Genomic DNA, 23,294 nt, shown 5'->3' with positions numbered 1-23,294 from the left:
TTGATAGATAATAATCATACTAAGGCCATCTAACAGTAACTCTTTTAAAAAAGAGAGCTTTTTTTTTTTTTGAGAGTTCTTCTCTTTAAGCAAAATTACATATTTACATCATTGTTTCAAACCTAAAAGCATCTCGGGATATCATTACTGATTTTAATTTTCAGACTAATAAGGCACGGTTACAGCCACAGTCACACAATTCCAATTACACATCTATTAAGCTGCCCAAAGGGGGCTGAAATAAAAGGATTCAGAACAGTTAAGCTGTGTATTTCATTTGTTCTACAGTGTGAAATGCATACATTGTGCATATCTCCTAACTCCTTCATTGTAGCACGAAGAACTTAACATCTAAGGTGATTGATTGCACTGTGAGTGGAAAACAGTCAGTGCGACTCATGTGTCTTGACAAAGGACGCTGTATTTCTAGGATTTTCATGATCAGGACCTTCCTGCGGTAGAGAGGGCCAGGTTTGCCAGTTCTGGGCAGGCAGGCACTGGTCCAGGAGCGGCAGACCTGTCCTGCTACCATCTTGTGGGGATACATCTGCATGGGGGGTTATACTTGTTTTATAACCTGCTTTTTCTCTTGACAGTGTTCCATTCACATAAGTATAAATCCTTACCATCAGTTTTAATGACCACCTAGTACACTTTGAATTTATTTAATGTATCATAATCTATTTAACTAGCCTCCTATGATGAACATTGCTTGTATTTAAATTTTGCAAGTAAAGTAGTGGTATAATAAATTTCCTTTTTTACTCATCTTTAAGTACTTAATGCCATGATCATCTTAGCATAAATAAAGGGGGAAATTGTTGAGTTGTTAGACATGTGTATTTTGTATTTTGGTATATATTGCCAAGCTATCCACCAAAAAGAGGGTACTAGTTTACAAACTTAATAACAATTCATGGGAGTGACTGTTTTTTCCTCATACCTTCTCTGGTGCTATGTGTTGCCTGGATTTTTAAAAATCTTTGCCAATCTGTGGGGCACCTGGGTGGCTCAGTTGGTTAAGCATCTGCCTTCGGCTCTGGTCATGATCCCAGGGTCCCGGGATCCAGCCCCACATTGGGCTCCCTGCTCAGCAGAGAGCCTGCTTCTCCCTCTCCCTCTGCTGCTCCCTTGCTTATGCTCTCTCTCTTTCTATCAAATAAATAAATAAAAATCTATTAAAAAATAAAAAAAAATCTTTGCCAATCTAGTAGGAAAAGATATCTCATTGTTGGTTTTTTGTTTGTTTTTAAAATAATCTCTATCCCCAACATGGGGCTCAAACACCTGACCCTGAGATCAAGAGTCACATGCTCTCCTGACTGAGCTAGCCAGGTGCCCCTCTTGTTATTGTTTAATTACCTTCATTATATATGTCCACTGAACTGAAATTGGACTCTATCAGGGCTCAGCTTGAATTTTTTTTCTTGCCACCAGTATTTGTCTGCAGAGCAACCCATAGGATAATTGCTTCTGCCAAGTTCTCCTGTTTCTTTTTCCAATTTATTCTGTCTAAAAAAATCAAATAAAAATAATTAGTACCTGGTAAACTATATGTCAATCATTGAATACTTCATTATTGGGATTAACAAAGCAGTACTGTTTTTATTTCACAGTCTTCTTTTAGCTTTGCAATTGTATTCCTCCTGCTCCCATTTTAATTCTTTTCTTCTCCCTCCATAACCTCACTTGCGTGGACCTTGTCCCCTTGTTTTCTTCCCACGATTGTAAGTTTCCTAAATGTTTGTGAGGACTAGAAAGTGAAAGTCCTGGAATCTTTTGTCAATTCATGCATTTTCTGCATTAGCAAAGGAAATCTGGCCAGAGATTTTATTTCCACTTTTGTCTGTTAGCAATACCCCATTGCCCTTCTTTGAATTCTGTCTTAACTTTTTGTTCCAATTAAGTTTGAGACAGAACCTACTCCTTGACCTTTTGCCTACTCAGAAAGAAATACTTTTTTTTCATCAAGGAGGCACTTAGAACTTTCTTAGTACTAATGATCTTTAGTTTCTCAACAAATGTGTATTTTCTTTCCTCTTTTAACTCTCTCCTTGTCCATTTCCTTACCCTGTCTCACTTCTTCAATGAAAAATGTTATTTTATAAGAGGATCAGTTCTTAAAAGTAATGGCAAGTGTAAAATTAATCTACATCTGTTTTAAGGAGGTGGGAGGAATTTCTCTCCAAGTATGCTAAGTAGAATTTCTAAATGTTTGCTGGTATTCTTCTGCTCTGACTTGTTGGTGTCTATTCCTGAGGCTTATGCATGCAGATGGCATGGATGCACCTAGAAATAGTCATTCATGGGCTGCTGGCCCCAAAGGAAGCCTGGCTCTTGGGTGGCCCACCACACCAGCATTATCAGCCCACTCTTTTATTTATTTTTTTGCTTTGTTTTTAAAAGATTTTATTATTTATTTATTTGACAGAGGGAGACACAGCGAGAGAGGGAACACAAGCAGGGGGAGTGGGAGAGGCAGAAGCAGGCTCTCCACTGAGCAGGGAGCTCAATCCTAGGTCCCTGGGATCATGACCTGAGCCAAAGGCAGACGCTTAACGACTGAGCCACCCAGGCGCCCTAACCCACTCTTTTAGATTGTCTTCACAGAAACTTGAGGGATAAAAGATCTCAAGGAATATGGAGAAGACTTGAACTTAAGATTCATTTATGGAGACACACTGCTTTCATAGGCTTAAGTTGGAAATATTGATGTAACCTACTTTGCAGTATGGTATGGTCAAACAACAAGAGCATTGAATTTAAAGTTAAACCAAACTGGAACTGAGTTCTGGTTGTACTACTTACTAACCACACGTCCCTGCCCTTCAGGGAACAGAGTTTAGTGGAATGATAGACATGGAGAGATTTTCCCAGGAAAGAAAAATACTGCTTTAACAAGAAACATGGATGCATGTGCAAAGGGCTATCAAAGTGTCCAGTACAGGTAGAAAAGCCTTCCCAGAAGAATTGGCAAGTGAACAGGGACTTGATGAGGTTGGAGTGGGAATGTGAATGGGAGGTGAGTGAGCTGGGACAGGGCATAAGCATGGCCATGGAGGCACATATGTTTATGGAATTCAAGATGATCAGTATTGTTGGAACATAAAGCCTCCAGGATGAAAAAAGTGGCTGGATAGGAACAGATAAATATCCCTCAGATTATGAAGAATTTGAATGATATGTAAAGACAGACTTTCTCCATAGGCTCTGGGGAGCCACATTTAAGAAATTCACACCTGGAAGTGTTAGATGGCTTATGTTAGTGTTAGATGGGTTATGTTAGATAGGTTACTGGGCAACAGGATAGAAAATAGTCTGAAGGGTTCTTAACCTTTATGAGCCTCAGTTGTTTTTTCTGCTCAATGAGCTAATAATAATACCTGTCCAACTACTTATAAGGTTTTATGGAGATTAAAGAAATAATGTATATAAAAGGATTTGAAAACTTTATAGCCCTAAAAAGATTATTGTTGTCATTAATAATTAATTTCTCCTAAAGCTAACTTAGAATAATTTGAGTGAGATATTTTAAGGGAAGCCAAAATAAGAGAATTTCTCTATAAAAATCTGACAAGAAATGTTGGTTTCTTGGTTTAACTAGGAAATATTGATAGTTAATTCCAGGACACCCACATGTAAGAAATGCTCCTGAGATTGTTGAGATAAGTAGGCCTAGACTAAATATTTTTAGAATAGCTTCTTTGAAGTCTAAGACACATGATTATTTCTGAATAGGTTCAGGTGTGTTATCTAGTATAAGAAAAAGATTGACACACCCATTAACATTAGAAAGACAAAAAAGCCTGGGGTGCCTGGCTGGTTCAGTCAGAAGAGCATGTGACTCTTGATCTCAGGGTCATGAGTTTGAGCCCCACATTGGGTGTAGAGGTTACTAAAAAAAAATTAAATAAACTTAAAAAAATAAAAAGACAAAAGTCTGTGGGGTGTGGAAAAATTGGAACCTTCATTCATTGCTGGTAGGATCGTAACATAGTGTGGCTACTTCAGAGAACAGTTTGGTAGTTTGTCATAAAGTTAAACATCACCTTATGACCCAGCAATTTCACTTCTAAATATATACTTAAGAAAAATTAGAGCCTGTGTTCATATAAAAAACTTGTACACAAGTGTCCGTGGAGTATTATTCATAATAGCTAAAAAGGGCAGGCAACCAGCAGCTGATGAATGACTAAATGAAATGTGCCGCATCCATACAATGGAATGTTATTTTGTCATAAAAAAGGAATGAATTACTGATACATACTTCAGCATGGATTGGATGAACCTGAAAAACATTTTGCTAAGTGAAAGTCACAAAAGACCTTGTATTGTGTGATTCCATTTATATGATATGTCCAGAATAAGCAAATCCACAGAGATCGAAAGCAGATTGGTGGTTACCAGGGGCTACTAGCAGGAGAGGAGAAGGGGGATGACTACCAGTGGCTTTGGGTTTCTTTTTGGGGTGATAAGAACATTCTAAAATTAGATAGTAGTGTTGGTTGTACCACTTTGAATATACTAAAATACCACGGAATTGTATACTTTAAAACAAACAAAACACAACAAAAAGAAAGAACTTAGGCCAGCCTCTCTGCTTACACAGAAACAGAGGTTAGTATCTGATATCAGTCTATGCAAGTTCCTCAGGGATAATAATTATTTGAGTATTTCAGGTACTTATACCACAGTGCCTAAACATATCAAACACTTAAATCTTTATTTTAAAAGAATGAGTATTAGACAAACCATAAGAAACTCTAGGAAACAAACTGAGGGTTGCTGGAAGGGAGGTGGGTGGGGGATGAGGTAACTGGGTGATGGGCATTAAGGAGGGCATGTGATGTAATGAGCACTGGGTGTTATATGCAGCGGATGAATAACTGAACTCTACATCTGAAATTAATGATATGTTAACTAATTAAAGTAATTGTTAACTAATTGAATTTAAATAAAATAAGTTAAAAAAATAAAAGAACGAATATTATGATACCAAAAGGAAGAATCTTGTGTCTAAATTATTGCAGGAATGTAAGGCTGAAATAAAGAAGGTGGGAAATAAAAACTATTAGAAATTATAAGAGGTAGCCAGTTCCAAAATAAACATTCAAAGATTAATATGTTTTTATATATTTGCAATAACCCATGAAATGCAATAAATATATTAAGAGCAGTATAAAATATAATACACCTAAGAATGAACTTGGTAAGAAATGTACAAGAGCCTATGTGGGAAAAAATTGACAAAATACTGCCAGCGGACATCAAAGAAAACTTGAAGATATACCATATTCATGGATGGGAGGATTTAATATTGTAAAGATATTCTCCCCCAAACTGATCTAACAGATTTTATGTAACCCCATGTAAATCCAACAGCATTTTGGTGGGGAGAAGAACTAACTAAATTATTATAATGTACATGTAGAGGGGGAAAATGTCCAAAACAAGTCCAACAATATTTGGAAGAGAGGAATTACAATGGGGATTTATTGTACCAAAGTATAAAGTACATTATAAAACTCTAATATTGGCACAGGAATAGCACACAGATCATAGAGTAAAATAACAACAAAAACAACAAAATGCTAACATTTATTGAGCAGTTACTCTGCTTTGTGGGTCTTTAAATACCATACAACTCTATGACAGTAGCTACTGGCATCTCCATTTCACAGATAAGAAGAAAACTGAAATTCAGAGAGGTTTAGTAACTTGTTCTGGGTTATGAAGTACATGGCAGGAATTCAAACCAATGATGATTTCAGATTTAGTGTTATTAGCGATGTTTAATTCTAGGAATTTAAGCTTCAATAAACAAGGCTATGTAAAAATATTTAGTAAGAATGTTATTCACAGCATTGTTAACAAGTGCCAGAAATAAGAATTAATCTAAATATCAAGCAAGAGTATTGGTTAGATGAAGTATAGTACATTTACACAAATAAAGACTATATGTGGTCATTTAAAATTATGTTGAAGAATATTTAGTGACACAGAAATGAGGATAATGATATGAAACAGAAAAGTGGATTACAAAACAATATATATAAAATGTGATCCCATTTATGAAAACATATGGAGAGAAAAAAGATGAAGGGGATTTACATCAAAATATTATCTTCTCTGAGTAGTAAAACTATGAATGATTTATATTTTCTTTTTGCTTATCAACATTTTCAATTTTGGGGGGTGCCTGGGTGGTTCAAATGGTTAAGCGTCTGCCTTTGGCTCGGGTCGTGGTCCCAGGGTCCTGGGATCGAGCCCCGCATCGGGCTCCCTGCTCGGCAGGGAGCCTGCTTCCCCCTCTCCCTCTGCTGTTCCCCCTGCTTGTGCTCTCTCGCTCTCTCTCTCAAATAAATAAATAAAATCTTTAAAAAAAATTTTTTTTCAGTTTTTTTCCACAGAAAATGTGTTTCTTTTTTTTTTTTTTAAAGATTTATTTATTTATTTCAGAGAAAGGGCACAAGGGGAGGGGCAGAGGCAGAGGGAGCGGGAGAGGGAGAGAGAGAATCTTAAGCAGGTGCCACGCCCAGCGCGGAGCCCGACGTGGGGCTCCATCTCCTGAGATCATGACCTGAGCCGAAATCAAGATTCGGATGCTTAACCGACTGAGCCACCCAGGCACCCCAAAAATGTGTTTCTTTAAAGAAAAGTAATTGCAGTAGAATTACCATGTTTTTGTTTTTGTTTTTTTAAGAAAGGTATGTGAGCTTGTTGTCACCCTTTCATTTTTCACCCTGCCAGTGGCCTTAGCTTAGTCCCCTGTGCTGTCATAGTGATCGTAGTGATCATTTACCCTTCTAACTCCTAGTTCTGTATTCTCAGTGCCTAGAACAATGTCTGGTGCCAGTCATTGTGATCAACAAGTATTTCCGTAAGGAACGATGAAAGAAGTAGGAATGAAGGGAAGAGGGAAGGAGGAAGGAAACCAACCTACAGAGATAGGGATCTGAGGTTATTTTTTCAGTTTCATTCCTTCAAGATTCGAAAGCAGTTGGTGGTTGGTATATTACTTGTATAATTCTTTATACTAATCCAGAAAATACGTTGTCGTCTCCCTTCACCCCCCGCCCCCTCCAGAATAAAAGACTTGTTCTCAGAACCCGTATCTTTAAGTTCTGATTGTGGGAAACCAGAAACACATGTAAAGAAATTTACCTGCAAAAAAAGAGGGAATGGGGGGTTCCTACATTTAGATAGGCCAGAGTGAATCTTTCAGAAATTATTGAGATAAAGGAAAGCTACTTCAGTAGAACGTACTGCTGTGCAACCCCTGTTCTCCCTTTTCTTCCACCAGTTGTATCCGGAAAGCCATTTTTAACAAAAGATTTGGCAGATGAGGGAGTTGTTGCCTGTTGCCTTTCAGATTTTTCTGGGTAAAAGATCCTGAGGGAGCTTGGGGACTACGGCTGGCCCAGCTGCTCACATCATGTATCTATTTAAACATTCAATTTAGAGAAAAAGCCAGAGAAACAAATGTAATACAACTCCCAGCGTTTTATTGTTTTGTTTTGTTTTTCCTTTCCAGGAAGGGGAACAGTTTGTGAAGAAAATCGGTGGTATTTTTGCCTTCAAGGTGAAGGACGGCCCTGAGGGTAAAGAAGCCACCTGGGTGGTGGATGTGAAGAACGGCAAAGGATCAGTGCTTCCTAACTCAGGTCAGTGCAGTGATGACTTCGTTTACAGGAACACTGACAAATACACAAGGGGAAATGTGGATCTGCTTTGGTGTTTTCCAAAAGGTCTGGCTTCAGAGGTATAGGACCCTGTTAAAAGAACTAGTGAATCCTTGGGAATAGGAATAGGTCACAGCTGCCTCCTCCCAAAGATTGGGAGGCTCCATCACAGAGTTGCCAATTTTAGGTTTTAGAATTAGACAAACTTCGGTTGGGGTCCCTGGCCTTGCCATTCAGATTCTGGCTTTGAACAAATTATTGAACTTCTCTGAGCCTCAGTTTTCTGATCTGTAGATGGGAATAATAAATGGTACCTATTTCATAGGGTTGATGCAAGGATTAAGAGAATTATCTCTCTTAAGTATCCTGTAAAGCACATGCTCCAGCATATGGTTATACTGCCTTGAAAGTCCTATCTATACTCACTGTCTCCACTTCCTCTCATCCCAGTCTTTCTTGAACCCACTCCAGTCAGCTTTTATCCGCATCACTGTTCCAAAACTATTCTTGTCAAGGTCACCAGTGACCACCATGTTGCTAAATTCAGTGGTTCATTCTCAGCCTTCATGATATTATACTTCTAGACTTTCCTCTAACCCACTGGATGTTCTTCCTGGCCTCTATTCCTGTTTCCTCATCTCCAAATTTCTTAATGTTGGCATGCTCCAAGCCTCGGTTCTATCTCCATTCACTCCCTAGGGATCCCCTCTAGTCTCATGCTTTTAAAGCCATCCCTACACTGATGACTCCCATATATCTTCAGCATGGACCCAGCCAGTGAACTACAAGGTGTATATCCAACTGCTTAATTGACAAGTTTACTTGGATACTTGATAGGTATCCCGAAGCTAACATGTATAAACTCCTGATTTGCTCCTACTCCCCTTTAATGATGTATTTGTCCCATCATCTTCCCCATCTCCAGAAATTGGTTCTCTGTCCTACCAGATCCTTGGTCCAAAATCCTTGAGGTCCTCATTGGTTCCTTTTTTTCTCACACTACATAGTCTAATCTATCAGCAAATTCTGTTTTCTACTACTACCTTGGTCTAAGCCTCCATCGTTTTTTTGCCTGGTCTCCCTGTTTCTAACCTTGCCCCCTGCAGGTTCTTCTCCACGCACGAGCTGGAGTGATCATTTTATTTATTTATTTATTTGGGAGTGATCGTTTTGAAACTTAAGTCAGATTGTGACTCTTCTCTGCTCAAAGCCATCCAAACGCTTTTAGCTCACTCAGTAAAAGCCAGAGTTCTTATACTGGCATTACATGATCTGGCCCCACTTTTCTCTGTTTTACTACACTTGCCCTTACTTTGCTTTAGTCACACTGTCCTCCTTGCCATTGCTGAAACATAGGGTGTTCCCAATTTAGGGGCTTTCTACTATATTCCCTCTGCCTGGAATTGTCTTCCCTTAATATCCTCATGGCTTTTTCCCTCATTTCCTTTGAATCTTTGCCCAGATGTCACCTTCTCAGTGAGCCGTTCCTTAACCATAATGCTTTTATTTTATTTATTTATTAAAAAATATTTTATTTATTTATTCGACAGAGAGCACACAAGCAGGGGGAGCAGCAGAGGGAGAGGGAGAAGCAGGCTTCCCGCTGAGCAGGGAGCCCAATGTGGGACTCGATCCCAGAACCCTGGGATCATGACCTGAGCTGAAGGCAGACGCTTAACTGATTGAGCCACCCAGGCGCCCCAGCCTTAATGCTTTTAAATCACAGCCCTGTTAACCATTCCCTATTGTCCTTTGCTGCCTTATTTTTCTTTATAGCACTTATTGCCATCTGATATACTCTATAATATTTTACTTATTTCCTTATTGTCTGTCTCCCTCACTTGAATTGTAAACTGCATGAAGACAGAGCTTTTTGCCTGTTAGGTTCACTGCTGCATCCCCATTGCCTACAATAGTACCTGATACATGGTAGGCCTTCAGTAAAAGAAATAATTTAAAAATGAACAGCAAAATAAATGAGTGATGCTTAGTAAGTATTCAGCAGGTTACATTTTGTATGTTGTATTTTATGTTTCGTTTCTCTTGTTGGAGAGAGCCTGGTGCAATTAAAAAATATGATGTGTGGGGACCACCTTTTTGGAAAGCTTAAAATACCATGCTATGAACTTTGAAAGTGATTTGATATATAATCAATCCAGTTAAAGCTTTGTAGGTAGAAAAGTGAAAGTCAGGACTGTGTTTTAAGAGGATGAAGCTGGTGCATTAGATCTGATGAATTGGAAAGGGAGAAATCAGGCACAGAGAGAGCAGTTGGGAGGATGGCTGTTGCCACTGTCTAAGTGAGCAAAAAGGATAGCCTGAGTGTTGGCAGTGAGAAAAAGAAGATGTTGTGACATCGTAGTTACCAGTGTATTTGGGGTGAAGTTGATGGGACCTGGAAGCTATGTAGGAGAAGGAAGTCTATCAAAGATGGGAGAGTTTTGTTACCGATACATTATTGAGGGAGGTCCTGGAGAAGTGGATGATGTCAGGAGCACGGCGGGAAGGAGGGACGATACTTCTTTCTCTGAGAGGGTAGATAAACATTCAGGGGCATTTTGAGGTAGAAAGGAGGTTGGCAGAGCTTTTGGAATAGAGTTTAGAGCTTGGAGACAGGAGAAAATGTTAAGAGTGGCGTTGTTGAACAAGGAATCAACTAGAGATTCATGAAGGAAGAGGCAGTAGTAAGGGCATCTTGTGTGGGCAGCATGGTAATGTGGTGGAAAGTTTCTGAATTACGTATAGTCACTTTTTTCCCCTCAAAATCAGTAGGCAGAAAAATAACTATGAATTTGCATTTTTATGAGCTGCCACTCTGATGTGGTGTAGGAAAAAAAAACTGAATGCTTCATCTAGATTTAAGCTTTTAAAAATAAGAACTTTTGGAAAATAGTTATTTAGAATTATATTCTGATATGCGCAGGCAGATGATAAGGTGATAGTAAAAAAAAATTTCTCCTGTTTTTTGTTATTATTGTTTGTCATGAAAGATAATATGCTTATGGAAAGCTATTAAATAATTTCAAAAAACCTTACTCCCTGTGTATGTATTCTGGCCGTGAGCTCTCCCCATACTAGGTGCCCCATCCTAGACCTGAAGGGAATTTACCCTGAAGCAAGGTGATTTCTGCTGAAACTGACACTTGTTGGCAGCTAGGAGTGGCGTTGCAATGTGGACTTACCCAGTAAAAGCCACCATTGGAAATTGCCAGATCCTTTTACATCAGCCAACAATTGCCCACTTGTTAGAGATCAGCTATGTTAAAGCATTAATAACCTGTCCTAGTCTGAACTAGCATCTTAAAGAGAATTGCTAGTTCTTTTGGCATATACACAGTGTTAAGAGGTTTACTTACTGTTGACAAAGTAAGATTTCCTAAAAAGTATTTCATTTGCTTATATTGTAAGAGTTTGGTAATGATTATACAGATGGTTATATTAAGGACTTTCAGATTTTCTGCATTTTCCATAATCTTTTCCTCCTGCCTAGGTGTCTTTGTCTATGAATTCTGCCCCTCCCTCCTCTCCTTTAAAACAACTCATACAGCATATCTCTAGGAAGCCAGCTGATTAATCTAACATGACACGTTATCTTTCATTCCTTTTATTCTGCCTTCTTAGCATCAACTTGAGTTCTCAACCCTGCCCCTTTGTGGGCAACATGATAGAGAAGGCCTCAGCGGCTCGTATCCCCAAGGTACAATAGAAAGAGCATAGCCTTTGGAGAAACCCAAACTGGGCTCAGACCACAGCCCTGTCACTTACTAGGTGTATACCTTCCCTGAGTCCAATTGTCTCATCTAGAAAATGGTGAGAATAATTTCTATCCATGGAGCTGTTGTGGGGATTAAATGAGATATGTAAAGCACTTCAGCATAGTAAGAGCGCAGTAAATCATTGCTTCCTCCCCAGTACACATATTAAACATTAATTTTGCTTGAACATGAGAGACTTGTCTGAGACTCTGCAAAAGGGCTTGGGGAACTGAGAAAGCATCTAGATTCATCAGATACTGATGAACTGGTAAAGGCCCAATTAAAACTGAGTTGTCGGGGCACCTGTGGCTCAGTTGGTTAAGCATCCCACTCTTGATTTCAGCTCAGGGCTTGATCTCAGGGTTGTGAGTTCAAGCCCCACTTTGGGCATGGAGCCTACTTAACACAACAACAAACTGAGCTGTTCAATGTTTGTATCCTTCCTATAACGATCGGAAGCCGTAGAGCTTGGGAATAATGGGCTTTAGCAGCAAGAATCTGCTTTCAGATCTAGCTCAACCTCTTTAGCTGTGTGATTGTGAGCAAGTTGTTTGATCTCTAATCCTCATAGGGTTGTTATAAAGATCAGATGAGTCCATGGGATGTGAAGTGCTTAGCATGAGAGCAATACATGCTGATAATTACAGCAGCAGCAGACTTCACTTCCTAAACTCACTTTTTTTTTTTTAAGGTTGGGGGAAAGCAGAGGGAGAGAGAGAGAGAGAGAGAATCCTAAGCAGGCTCTGTGCTGGGCATGGACGTGAGGCTTGAGGACATGAGGCTTGATCTTACAATCCTGAAATCATGACCTGAGCCGAAATCAAGAGTTGAACACTTAACTGACTGAGCCACCCAGGCGCACCTAAACTCACTTTTCATATTAGGATCAAGTCCAACTATAAATCAAGTCCAGAGATCTCAATTTAGTGGTTTTTTTCTCCCTGCTCTTTGATAATATAAATCTACATGGGAACTGAATTTTTTAGACTATAAATCCCTTCATTTTCAAAGCTTCACACATTTTTTTTTTTCCCCCAGTAATAAGGAAATTTTGTTAGAAGCAAAGATGGAATAGCCATTGAATCTCAGTCTTTTTAGGGTCTATCCCTGAGTTCTAAGACATACAATAAAAACTTTTAGCTTTCAATCTTGTTTTAACTATTTAATAATATGGGCATGCTGTGCTTTAATAACTTACTGCTATCTTAGTCCCTTTGGGCTGCTGTAACAAAATACCGCAGACTGAATAGTTTATAAACAACAGAAAGTTATTTCTCACAGTTCTGGAATCTGGAAGTCCGAGATCAAGGTGCCAGCTGGGTCACTTTTGGTGAGGGCCCTCTTGCTGGTGTACATATAGCCAGTGCCTTCTTGCTGTGGACTCACATGGTGGAAGGGGCTAGGAGTCTTTTTGGAGACTCTTTTATAAGGCACTAATCCCATTCATTAGGGTCCACGGTCCTGACCTCCCCATCTACTAATACCATCACATAGGGCGTTTTGCAAGGGACACAAACATTCAGACCATAGCAACCCCTAATTTCTCACTAAGGCACGGGTTATCTGATTAACTGTTAGGCCATGACTTGATAATCTTTTGAACTCTACATAATCTGCTTATTCAGCAAGTATTTATTGATTGCCCTTTATGTGTCAGGCACTCTTCAAGGACCTGGGCATGTAGTAGTAAACAAAACTGACAAGGGCCCTGTCCCTGTGAAGTGTTTATTCTAGTGGACAAATACAGAAAACACATATACAGATAAGTAAGGTAGTTTCACATAAGTGCAATAAAGAAAAATAAAACAGAATAGTAAGCTAGAAAGCTACTTGGGGGGCGCCTGGGTGGCTCAGTTGGTGGGGCGACTGCCTTCGGCTCAGGTCATGATCCGGGAGTCCCGGGATCGAGTCCCACATCGGGCTCCCCTGCTCGGCAGGGAGTCTGCTTCTCCCTCTGACCCTCCCCCCTCTCGTGCTCTCTCATTCTCTCTCTCTCTCTCAAATAAATAAATAAAAAAAAAAAAAAAAAAAAAAAAAAATAGAAAGCTACTTGGTTTCAGGGAGAGGCCAAGTTTAATTTGAGGAGGAGCCAACTATTAGAGGACTATGGTTATATTAATTGTCTAAGACACTGATTGCTGACAGATTTTTTTCTTGGTGAATTTTTCCTTTTGCACTTGAAACTTATTTGTCCAAGGTAGACATGGCTGGTTTAGCAGTGAGATATTAGAGTCTTTGTTGTACAGTCTTTTTATTTGTTATACTTTGATATTAAAATTAATATTTTTAGGGACACCTGGGTGGCTCAGTCTGTTAAGTGTCCGACTCTTGATTTCGGCTCAGGTCATGGTCTTAGGGTCGTGAGAGTGAGCCCCGAGATGGGCTCCTTGCTGGGCGTGGAGCCTGCTTAAGATGCTCACTGTCCCTCTCCCTCTGCTCCTCCCCTTGCCCCACGTGCTTGCACTCTCTCTCTCTAAAAATAAATTAATTAATTAAATAAATAAACTTAAAAAAATTAATACTTCAAAAATTTTGTAGCGTAAGTAATATTTACTTAAGTGTAAAGAACATTAGAAAAGATAAACAAAATGGAAAAATTACTCTCCTATAATCCCGCCATCTATGTTAGGGGTTGACAATCTGTTTTTTTGTTTTGTGTAAAATTTGTATTGAAGTCTAGCTTATAATAAAAGGCATAAATTTGAAGTGTACAGCTTGATAAATGTTTACAGATGAATATATCTCCCAGATCAAGCTGCAAAATGTTGCCAGCATGCTAGAAGCCTCTCTCATGCCCCCTGCTATCACCATTCTCTCTCACAAGAAACCGCTCTTCCAAATTCTGTCACCATAGATTGATTTCATTTATTTTGGAAATTCATTTACATGGACTCATACAATATTTACTCTTTTAGGTTTGGGGGTTTTTTTGCTCAGCATCATAAGATTCTTTAATATTGTTGTATGTAGCAGTAGTTTGTTTTTGCTATGTGAATGCCCCAGAATTTACTAATTCCATGGTTGATATATCTTTTCAGTGTTTCCATTTTGGGGCCTGTGAATAAAGCTGTTATGAACATTCTCATATTGGTCTTATAGTGGATGTGTGTGCTCATTTCTGTTTAGCATATAACCAGCAGAAATATTAGGTCATAAGGTACAGTATAGCCAAACAGTTTTTGACGTGGATATACTATTTTACATTATCTTGCACATTACATGAGAGTTTCATTTGCTCCACATTTTTGATAGTACTTGGTACTGTTAGTTTTTTTTTTTTAAGTTGGGTTCAATGAGGTATAATTTAATAAAATAAAGTCTACCCTTTTTAGATATATAATTCTGTGAATTTAGGCAAATGCATATATTTGTGTAACCATCACCAAAAATCAAGAGATAAAATTTTTCCATCACCCTAAAAGGTGTTCTCATGTCCTTTTGTAGTCAGTCCCCTTTTCCTATCCTCATGCCCTGCAACCACTACTCTGATTTCTGTCCCTTTAGCTTTACCTTTTCCAGAATGTCATATAAATGGAATCATACAGTATGTAGTTTTTGTTTTGTTTTAAGTTTTTATTTATAAGTAATCTCTACACCCAGTGTGGGACTTGAACTTAAAACCCGAGATCAAGGGTTGCACGCTCTACTGACAGAGCCAGCCAGGTGCCCAATATAGTTTTTTGAGCCTGCTTCTTTCACCGAGATTCATTCATGTCGTTGCATGTAACATCAGTAGTTTGTTCCTTTTTAAATTTTTTTCCAAAGGTCAAATAATTACTGTTTTATTTTTAATTTTTTTATTGTTATGTTAATCCTCATACATTACATCATTAGTTTTAGATATAGTGTTCCATGATTCATTGTTTGTGCATAACACCCAGTGCTTAATTACTGTTTTATATTGGCACAGTACATTTCATATTTCAACCAAAAGACAAAAATTCAGTTAAACACAGAAAATAATGGCATCTCCCAGATGCCTTATTTCTAAATCAAAGAAATACACAAATTCTGTTCCCTTCCCTCCTCCAATGCAAGCCCATAAGCCTTGCCTAAAGTCTTGAGTTTTCCATGCCATACAGCATCTAGCATCTTGGACTTTGTGAAGCACTTGAATGTAGCAGTTAAAATGCTTGAGAGAGGGACGCCTGGGTGGCTCAGTCGGTTGGGCGTCTGCCTTCTGCTCAGGTCATTATCCCAGGGTCCTGGGATCGAGTCCTGCATAGGGCTCCTTGCTCAGTGGGGAGCCTGCTTCTCCCTTTGTCTGCCCTTTCTCCTGCTTGCGCACTCTCTCTCTCTCTGACAAATAAATAAAATCTTAAAAAAAAACAAAACACTTGAGAGGTCTAGCAAATGGCATTCGAAAGGGACCTCAAAATGCAGATATATCTTTTCAAACATGTTACAGACTGAGCTGCCTCTTTGAACACTATCACTGTGCTTAAATTCAAGAAGCAGGCTTTAAAAATGAAAAAGGCATACAAGTTTTATTTCAGTACAGATCTTCAGCTGGTCATCGGAAAAGATTCCAACAATAAAAAAATATCCTTGGTGTCACCTGCCCCTCCCTCCCACCCAAAGCTGAAATGAAGGAAAAAACAGAACAGAACAAAAACAGAAGAATTATATGTAACTTTGGAATCCTTTAGGAATCCACTACTTCCGATTAAAAATTTTTTAATACATTAGAGAATTGTTAAAATAAAAAAAACACAAAAGTCATCTTGCTTTGACTGCTCTTCATGTATAGAATGAGCTGCTTTGTAGAGTGCGTTTGAACTGAGTCCTTGTGGAAGGTGGAGGCGTTGCGAGGCTGGGGCGGGGGGTGTTTCTTTTTTGTGGCTAAGTAGTTTATCCATTCACCAGTTGATGCACATTTGGTTTTTTCCCAGCTTTTGGCCATTCTAATAAAACCACTATGAATATTCACATACAGTTTTTTGTGTGGACATATGTTTTCATTTCTTTTGGGTAAACACCTAAAAATGGGATTGCTAAGTCATATGGCATATGTTTGTTTAGCCTTCTAAGAAACTTCTAGACTGATTTTTAAAGTGGCTGTGCCATTTTACTGTCCCTCCAGCATTGTATTGACCTTTCAGTTGCTCCGCATCCTAATCAGCACTGGGTATTGTCTTTTTTTCCCTTTTTGGCCATTCATTCTAGTAGGTATATAGTAGTATCTCATCCATGCCTTTAATTTGCATTTCCCTGGTGAATAATGAAGTTGAACACAGTTTCATATGCTTTTCTGGCCATTTGTAGATCTTTTGTACAGTGTCTCTTATTTCCCTGTTTGTTTTGGATTATCTAACCTTTTCTAATTGAGTGATAGGAATTTTTTTATATATTCTGGATACAAGTTTGTTGTCAGACATATGAATTGCTAATATCCTCTCCTTCTCTTTCTACTACCTGTTTTTTGGTGATTTTTTTTATTATTATTAACATATAATGTATTGTTTCAGGGGTACAGGTCTGTGATTCATCTCTTACACAATACACAGCGCTCACCACAACACACACCCTCCCCCGTGTCCATCACCCAGCCACCCCATCCCCCTCGTCTACTACCCGCTTTGAAAATTCTCTTGGCACACAGCCACGCTCACTTGTTTATGTATTATCAGTGGCGGCTTTTGCACTACAGAGGCAGAGTTGCCTAGTTGTGATAGAGACCTAGTAGCTTTGGGCAGAGGCCAAAATACTTGGTGTCTGATCTTTTACAGGAAAAGTTTGATGACTCCTGATATAGATAACTGTACTCTTTTTTTTTATTTCTATATATCAAATTACCACAAACTTAGTGGCTTAAAACAACACACACCTACTACCTCACAGTTTCCATGGGTAAGTTGGCTGAAGACAGCTTAGCTGGGTTCTCTGCGTAGGGTTTTACAGCCTGCAGTAAAGGCATTGGCTAGGGCTGGGTTCTCATCTGGAGGCTTGACTGTGGAAGGGTGTGTGTCTAGGTTTACTTAGGTTGCTGGCAGAATTCATTTCCTTGCAGCTATGGAGAATGATAACTTTGTTTTTTTTTACTGGCCATAGGCCAGAGTCTGCCCTCAGCTCCTAAAGACCAGCACCCCACCACATGGCCCTTTGCATATGCACTTCACAGCATAGCTACTAGCTTATTCCAGGCCAGCAGGAGAGAGAGTGAGTCTGTTAGCAAGACAGAGTCTTATATAACACAACGGAACCACAAGCATGACATCTCCTTTGCCACATTCTTTTGGCTAGAAGCAAGTCACAGGTCCTGCCCACACTCAAGAGCACATCCAAAGGCATGAACACAGGAGGCAGGCATCACAGGGGTCACCTTAGAGTCTGGGGGCCACAGTAACTACTATTAATATAGTGGTGTCTACGTTTATAAATGTTTTTTCCTATACATATATAATTGAATATCTGTTTTTAAGCAAAAATGGGACCATGCTCACAGTTTGTTTTGTAACTGGCTTGTGTAACAGTATCATGCATGATACAGTAGAACATGAATATTTATTCAGGTCAATAAATGTAGATCCACATCATCTAATGATTGCATTGTGTCCCATTATATGAATATGATAATTTCTTTTAAAGATTTAGAGAGAGAGAGAGCACAAGCGGGAGGGGCAGAGGCAGAGGGAGAGAGACTCTCAAGCAGACTCCACACTGAGTGTGGAGCCCAACACAGGGCTTAATTTCACGACCGTGAGATCACAACATCACAACCTGAGCCGAAACCAAGAGTCGGACACTTAACTGACGGTTCCAGCCAGGTGCCCCAATAATTAATTTAATCGATTCCCTCTTGTTAAATATTAAGGTTGCTTATAATTTATGCCACATTTTACCAGGCTGCCATAGAAGAGTACATAAGTACCCTTTTCCCCCACACTGCTCCAGTACTGGAGGTGATTTGTTAAAGTCAGTGGCTTTTGACTAAAGTGTATACACGAAACTGAGTACTCCCTTTTTCTCCTTTCTTTTCCTACCTATCTCTGTTTTAGATAAGAAGGCTGACTGCACAATCACAATGGCTGACTCGGACTTACTGGCGTTAATGACTGGTAAAATGAATCCTCAGTCGGTAAGTATGATGGAGCGTATTTCCTCCTAGTAGGTGAGTCTTTTAGTCCATTCCGTTTCATCTCCTGCCTCAGCCTCATACCATAAAGTGCAAAGTGGTCAAACCCACAAAACTCAGTGTTCCCTAAAATGTTCGCTTAACAAATGACCAACATTTGTGGCGCAGGCTATGTGCGAGGCACTGTCCTGTGTGCTGGAAATATCCAGATGAATAAGCAAGAGTTCTGCACAGGGCATTCACAATTTGGTATGGGACAAATCTGTAAAAGAGTAAGTGTATCCGAATATCCAGGGTGCCATGCCTTGGTTGTGGACGGCGGTGGGGGGCGCCGTGTCTTCCTGGCCATCACAGAAAGTCACACAGAGGAAGCGACACTTAAGCTGAGTCATAAGAATGACCAGAAGTTAGCAGTGCACAGATGGAGAGCAGGAGCCATCTAGGGGGAGGGAGCCATGTGAACAAAGGCATGACCTTTTATATTTCCTGTCTTTGCCCATGCTCTTTTTGTCTGAACTGCCTTCTCTGACAAACTCCTTTCCTTTCAAAATTAGCTCAGATGTTACCCCCAAAGACCTCCTTACAAGTTGCCGGGGAACTGTAGCCAGTCCCTCTTCTGGGCCATCTCCTGGAAACAAGCTTAGCACTTGTCACATTATATTAGTCATGATGCGCCTATTTCCTTTCCATTAGATTGTGAGGGTCTCAAAGGAACAAACCGCATCTTATTTGCCCTCATGTCTCCAGAACTTAGCACGGTGCCTGACATTTTTAGGTTTTCACTAAACAATTGCTGGATTAAATTGTATTTGTCTGAAGTGTACTGATGTCTTGCATGGGTTTTCCTGGTCCCCAAATCATCGAGGGTCTTCTTCTACTCATTAGAACAGACTTGATACACTGAGCTTTCATTAGCCAGAGAAAAAACAAAAAGAAACTTAGATGCGGCTTTGCATTGTGAACTTATTTTTCTGTTGCCTCAGCCTGATCTGTTTTAGGTCTCATTCCTACAGCCCCATGGTAATCCAGAAGACTAAAACAACTAAATCTGATGCACACTAGTATTCCTTTCTAAAATGCTTTCTCTAAGCAGCTAAGCCTATTTCAGTTGATGCTCTGACAAGTGAGAGACTTGCATCTGTGATGTTTCAGCTTAATACACACCATTGGCATGGACATCTCCACCCACAGAGCCTGCTCCAAGAATCTGGACAAAACAGAGGCCACCAGTACAGGAGCTGGCTGTCTTCCTCCTTCCCACCCACTGCTCCTCGTTCCGCTGTGCAGTTCATGCACTTCCTTGGCGGGGTGATCAGACTTCACACATCAGCTGCCCTCGTTCTCAGTTTATCTGTTTACCACCCATTTGGGGGAGCAAAGGATCAGCTTATTTCTCTTGAACACCTGTTAGCACCCAAAGGAATTAAAGATAAAAATGGCAGATATTTCTGTTAATATGCTAATGGTCTTCCCTTTTGCTTAGAGGATTTGACTGGAAACCATTAAATGCATTGGAAATTATAATTTCAGTGTTTGGCTACAGTTGAAACAAAGCGGTGTGCTCTCCCCTGTAAGCACACACGAAGAACACCTAGGGGCCAGGTTAAACTGATCCTTATGTTTGCATTCCCTAAAGGGTGAAGACTCATGTTTTCCCTATAATAATTAGTAAACAAAAAGTCATTTTCTCTTTTGATTTTTAAAAAAAGGAAAGTTGGTGAGTTTCTCTTTTAGGTACTGCTGGTCCATATTTTTAAAGGACATATGTTAAATATATTGTGTTCTGAGACACCTGACCTTTAAGTCATCAGACAGAAGGCTGTGTGCCATATAGAAAGGAAATATTTAGTTTGTCCAGACAGAAGAGGGGGAAAAGAAAAAAAGGAATTAGTCACCCTTACCAGAAGGTGTAGAAAAAGCGGAGTTCTGTGCATTCCCATGGATAAGGCAGAAGAGCTCCTAACTTCTTAATATACTTGCTTAAAAACCTAAGACTACCAGAAACTTTTTTTATCTAGCTCTTCCTTATTTTAACAATTGAGTCAAAGACTGAGATCATAGCAGGGAAATCATGCTATGTTCCCAAATTTGCTATTATTTCTCTAAAGTTTTCCCGGGATTTTGTTACATGATAAATTCAGCAAACATCAAGTGATCTAATCCCAGGCAGTTGTTAAATGGAACAAATTGTGGCTCTGCACTTCGGGTTGGTTTGATTCTTCTTCTTGAGCCAAAGATTGACACCAGCACCTCAGTCTCAGCAGGCTGTCTGTCCTCCCTCTCTAGGGATAAATCCTTTATCATGCAGACCAAAAAAGGAAACAAAATTGGTGACATTTCATCCACATTGTATTGAATCCCAGGAGTTATGCATGTGCTTTTTTTTTTCCTAGCAGACTACTGAAAATTTCAGTTCATACTCTTTTTTTTTTTTAGATTTTATTTGTAAGTAATCTCTATACCCAGTGTGGGGCTGGAATTTAGAGATCAAGAGTCACATGCTCCACCGACTGAGCCTGGTGCCCCTCAGTTCATATTCTTGATCCACATGTAGTATTTTTAAACAAAATCGATCTAGTACAAACCCACTTTACCTACTATTTGGAAAATGTACCATTGGTGACGAAGGCAGATAAAGGTAGACTCAATTTCTTTTTTTTTTTTTTAAGATTTTTTATTTATTTATTTGACAGAGAGAGACACAGCGAGAGAGGGAACACAAGCAGGGGGAGTGGGAGAGGGAGAAGCAGGCTTCCCGTGGAGCAGGGAGCCCGATGCGGGGCTCGATCCCAGGACCCTGGGACCATGACCCGAGCCGAAGGCAGACGCCTAACGACTGAGCCACCCAGGCGCCCCTAGACTCAATTTCTAAGAGAAGACATTTGGGAAAGATGTGTCGTGTGACTGCTCTTTGTAAAGTGAGCTTTTTACAAAGCCTTCCCTTTGAGCAATCTAGTTCTAAATCTATTCCAGAAAGCCAACTTTCATATTTTGAAGAAAGTTTAAGAAACCTGGATAAATAAATGATCTCAGGGCTGGATCATCTAGAAATATCAGCAATCACAAAACAAAAAACACCAAGTAATAAATTTTCTTTCTTCTTCCAGGCCTTCTTTCAAGGCAAATTGAAAATCACTGGCAACATGGGTCTGGCTATGAAGTTACAAAATCTTCAGCTTCAGCCGGGCAAAGCTAAGCTGTGAAGAACTCCCTTTGCCTACCTTTGAAAATCAAGATGAGATATATAGATATATATCCATATATTTCATTGTCCGAACTTAGACGGAAACTACACATTGGCAAATAGTGTGAGATTTGTTTTTAAATGGGTGTGACCGATCCTGTTTTTCCTAAGCTCTGGGTGGACAGGGCCCAGTGGTGTACTACTGCATGCTGAATTGCATACAAAACTGTGCATTACAAAGTTCATATGGTAATTATGGTTTGGGGTAAAACTTGAGTTTCAGAATAAAATTAGGAACAGCAAAATCTACAAACTATGTAAACAAAAGCTCTCATTTTGCTTATAAAGTATATTTAAAGATCATTCTGCTGAAGATTCAACTTAAGTTTTCCTCTGGAGAACTAGGGGAGAAGCCGAATACCAGGAACTGGCCAGTGGTAATTACTGTTGTGACTTAATGTCCTTACTCTATTTTCCATTAATAGTTTTTAAAATTCTGTACTGAGATGTTTTTAAAAAAGACTTAAATTTTGCTTTTCATGCCATCACAATGGTATTTTTTTTTCCCAAATCAAAATAAACCTGATCAGAGCTTGGGGGGAAAAAATCTACAGCTGAATGCGGGCCTATTTTTAAAATAAAAATATTTTTAAAATGACTTTCCTTCTTGAAAAAATCAGTGTATTGGTCTTAAAACGCTATTGTTAAAAATAATTGAACAAATAAAGTTTGCTTTGAGATGCACAGTTTTCAAAGTATCTATCTGTAAAGCTGTCAGTCCTTTGTTCTCATTTTCCTTTTCCATATAAGTTTAGTTTAATTATCCACATTTGATTTATCTTCTTCCTGTTTTTTCTAATGCTAATGTTATTTCTTATAACTCAGTAAGATACGGGATAAAATAATGCTTTTGGAAGAATGTTTAATAGAAAATTAAAATAGTTCTTCCTGATCTCCTTTGTGTGTATTGTGTATGTTCTCTTTGTTCAGGGTCTTCTCACTGATGGAAAGTAAGAGCAACGTTGGGGGATTTACAGTCTGTGTTATCCAGGTGTTATGTACCAGTTACTCTGATATAATCACTAGCTCTTGGTTGGGGAGGCAGTGTGTTGTAGTGGAAAGAGCACTCGACTAGGAGCCAGGAGTCTTGCTTCTTTGAGGCACGTAACTGCCTGCCTGGCCTGTTCACCAAACGGTTAAAAGAGGGGATTAAGTAGATGGTCTCTAAGGTCCCCTTCAGCTCTGAGAATCCTGTGAGTCTACTCAGCCCGGCAGCACTGTTCCGGGAGTTACACAGACCCCACCTTTCTGCTGTTAACATGTTACTTCACCAGAAGGTGGTCAGAGGTAAAAAGCCAGGTTCGTTTGTTAGATATTTGGAGCCTGTGCTAATCAGATCAGGACTATGGGTCAGCTCCCCTTTGACCATTCAACTTTGCATGTTCTGTGACTGGCAGAAAAGCACCTGGTGAGGGGGAAAGACAGTATAGTAAACCAATATAAATTGATCTCAAGTTCTTCTTCTTCTTTTTTTAAGATTTTATTTATTCATTTGAGAGAGAGATAGAGCGCAAGCAGAGGGACAGAGAGAGAGGAAG

General features: G+C 39.4%; 1 protein-coding gene across 1 annotated transcript in view; it reads left to right on the top strand.

Annotated features, from left to right (window-relative positions):
* The window catches only part of SCP2 (sterol carrier protein 2), a 113,483-nt gene extending 90,835 nt beyond the window's left edge, over positions 1-22,648 (top strand). The window contains exons 14-16 of the mRNA XM_032428746.1: positions 7,535-7,664; positions 18,436-18,515; positions 21,620-22,648. Of these exons, the coding sequence (XP_032284637.1) occupies positions 7,535-7,664; positions 18,436-18,515; positions 21,620-21,715 (306 nt within the window). The 3' untranslated portion in view covers positions 21,716-22,648. The remainder of the gene's footprint in view (positions 1-7,534; positions 7,665-18,435; positions 18,516-21,619) is intronic.
* Positions 22,649-23,294: the final 646 nt, after the last annotated feature.

Source organism: Phoca vitulina, unplaced genomic scaffold (assembly GCF_004348235.1).
Source record: "Phoca vitulina isolate PV1807 unplaced genomic scaffold, GSC_HSeal_1.0 scaffold2, whole genome shotgun sequence".
NCBI lineage: Eukaryota > Metazoa > Chordata > Mammalia > Carnivora > Phocidae > Phoca > Phoca vitulina.
This window is presented reverse-complemented; position numbering and strand designations above follow the sequence as displayed.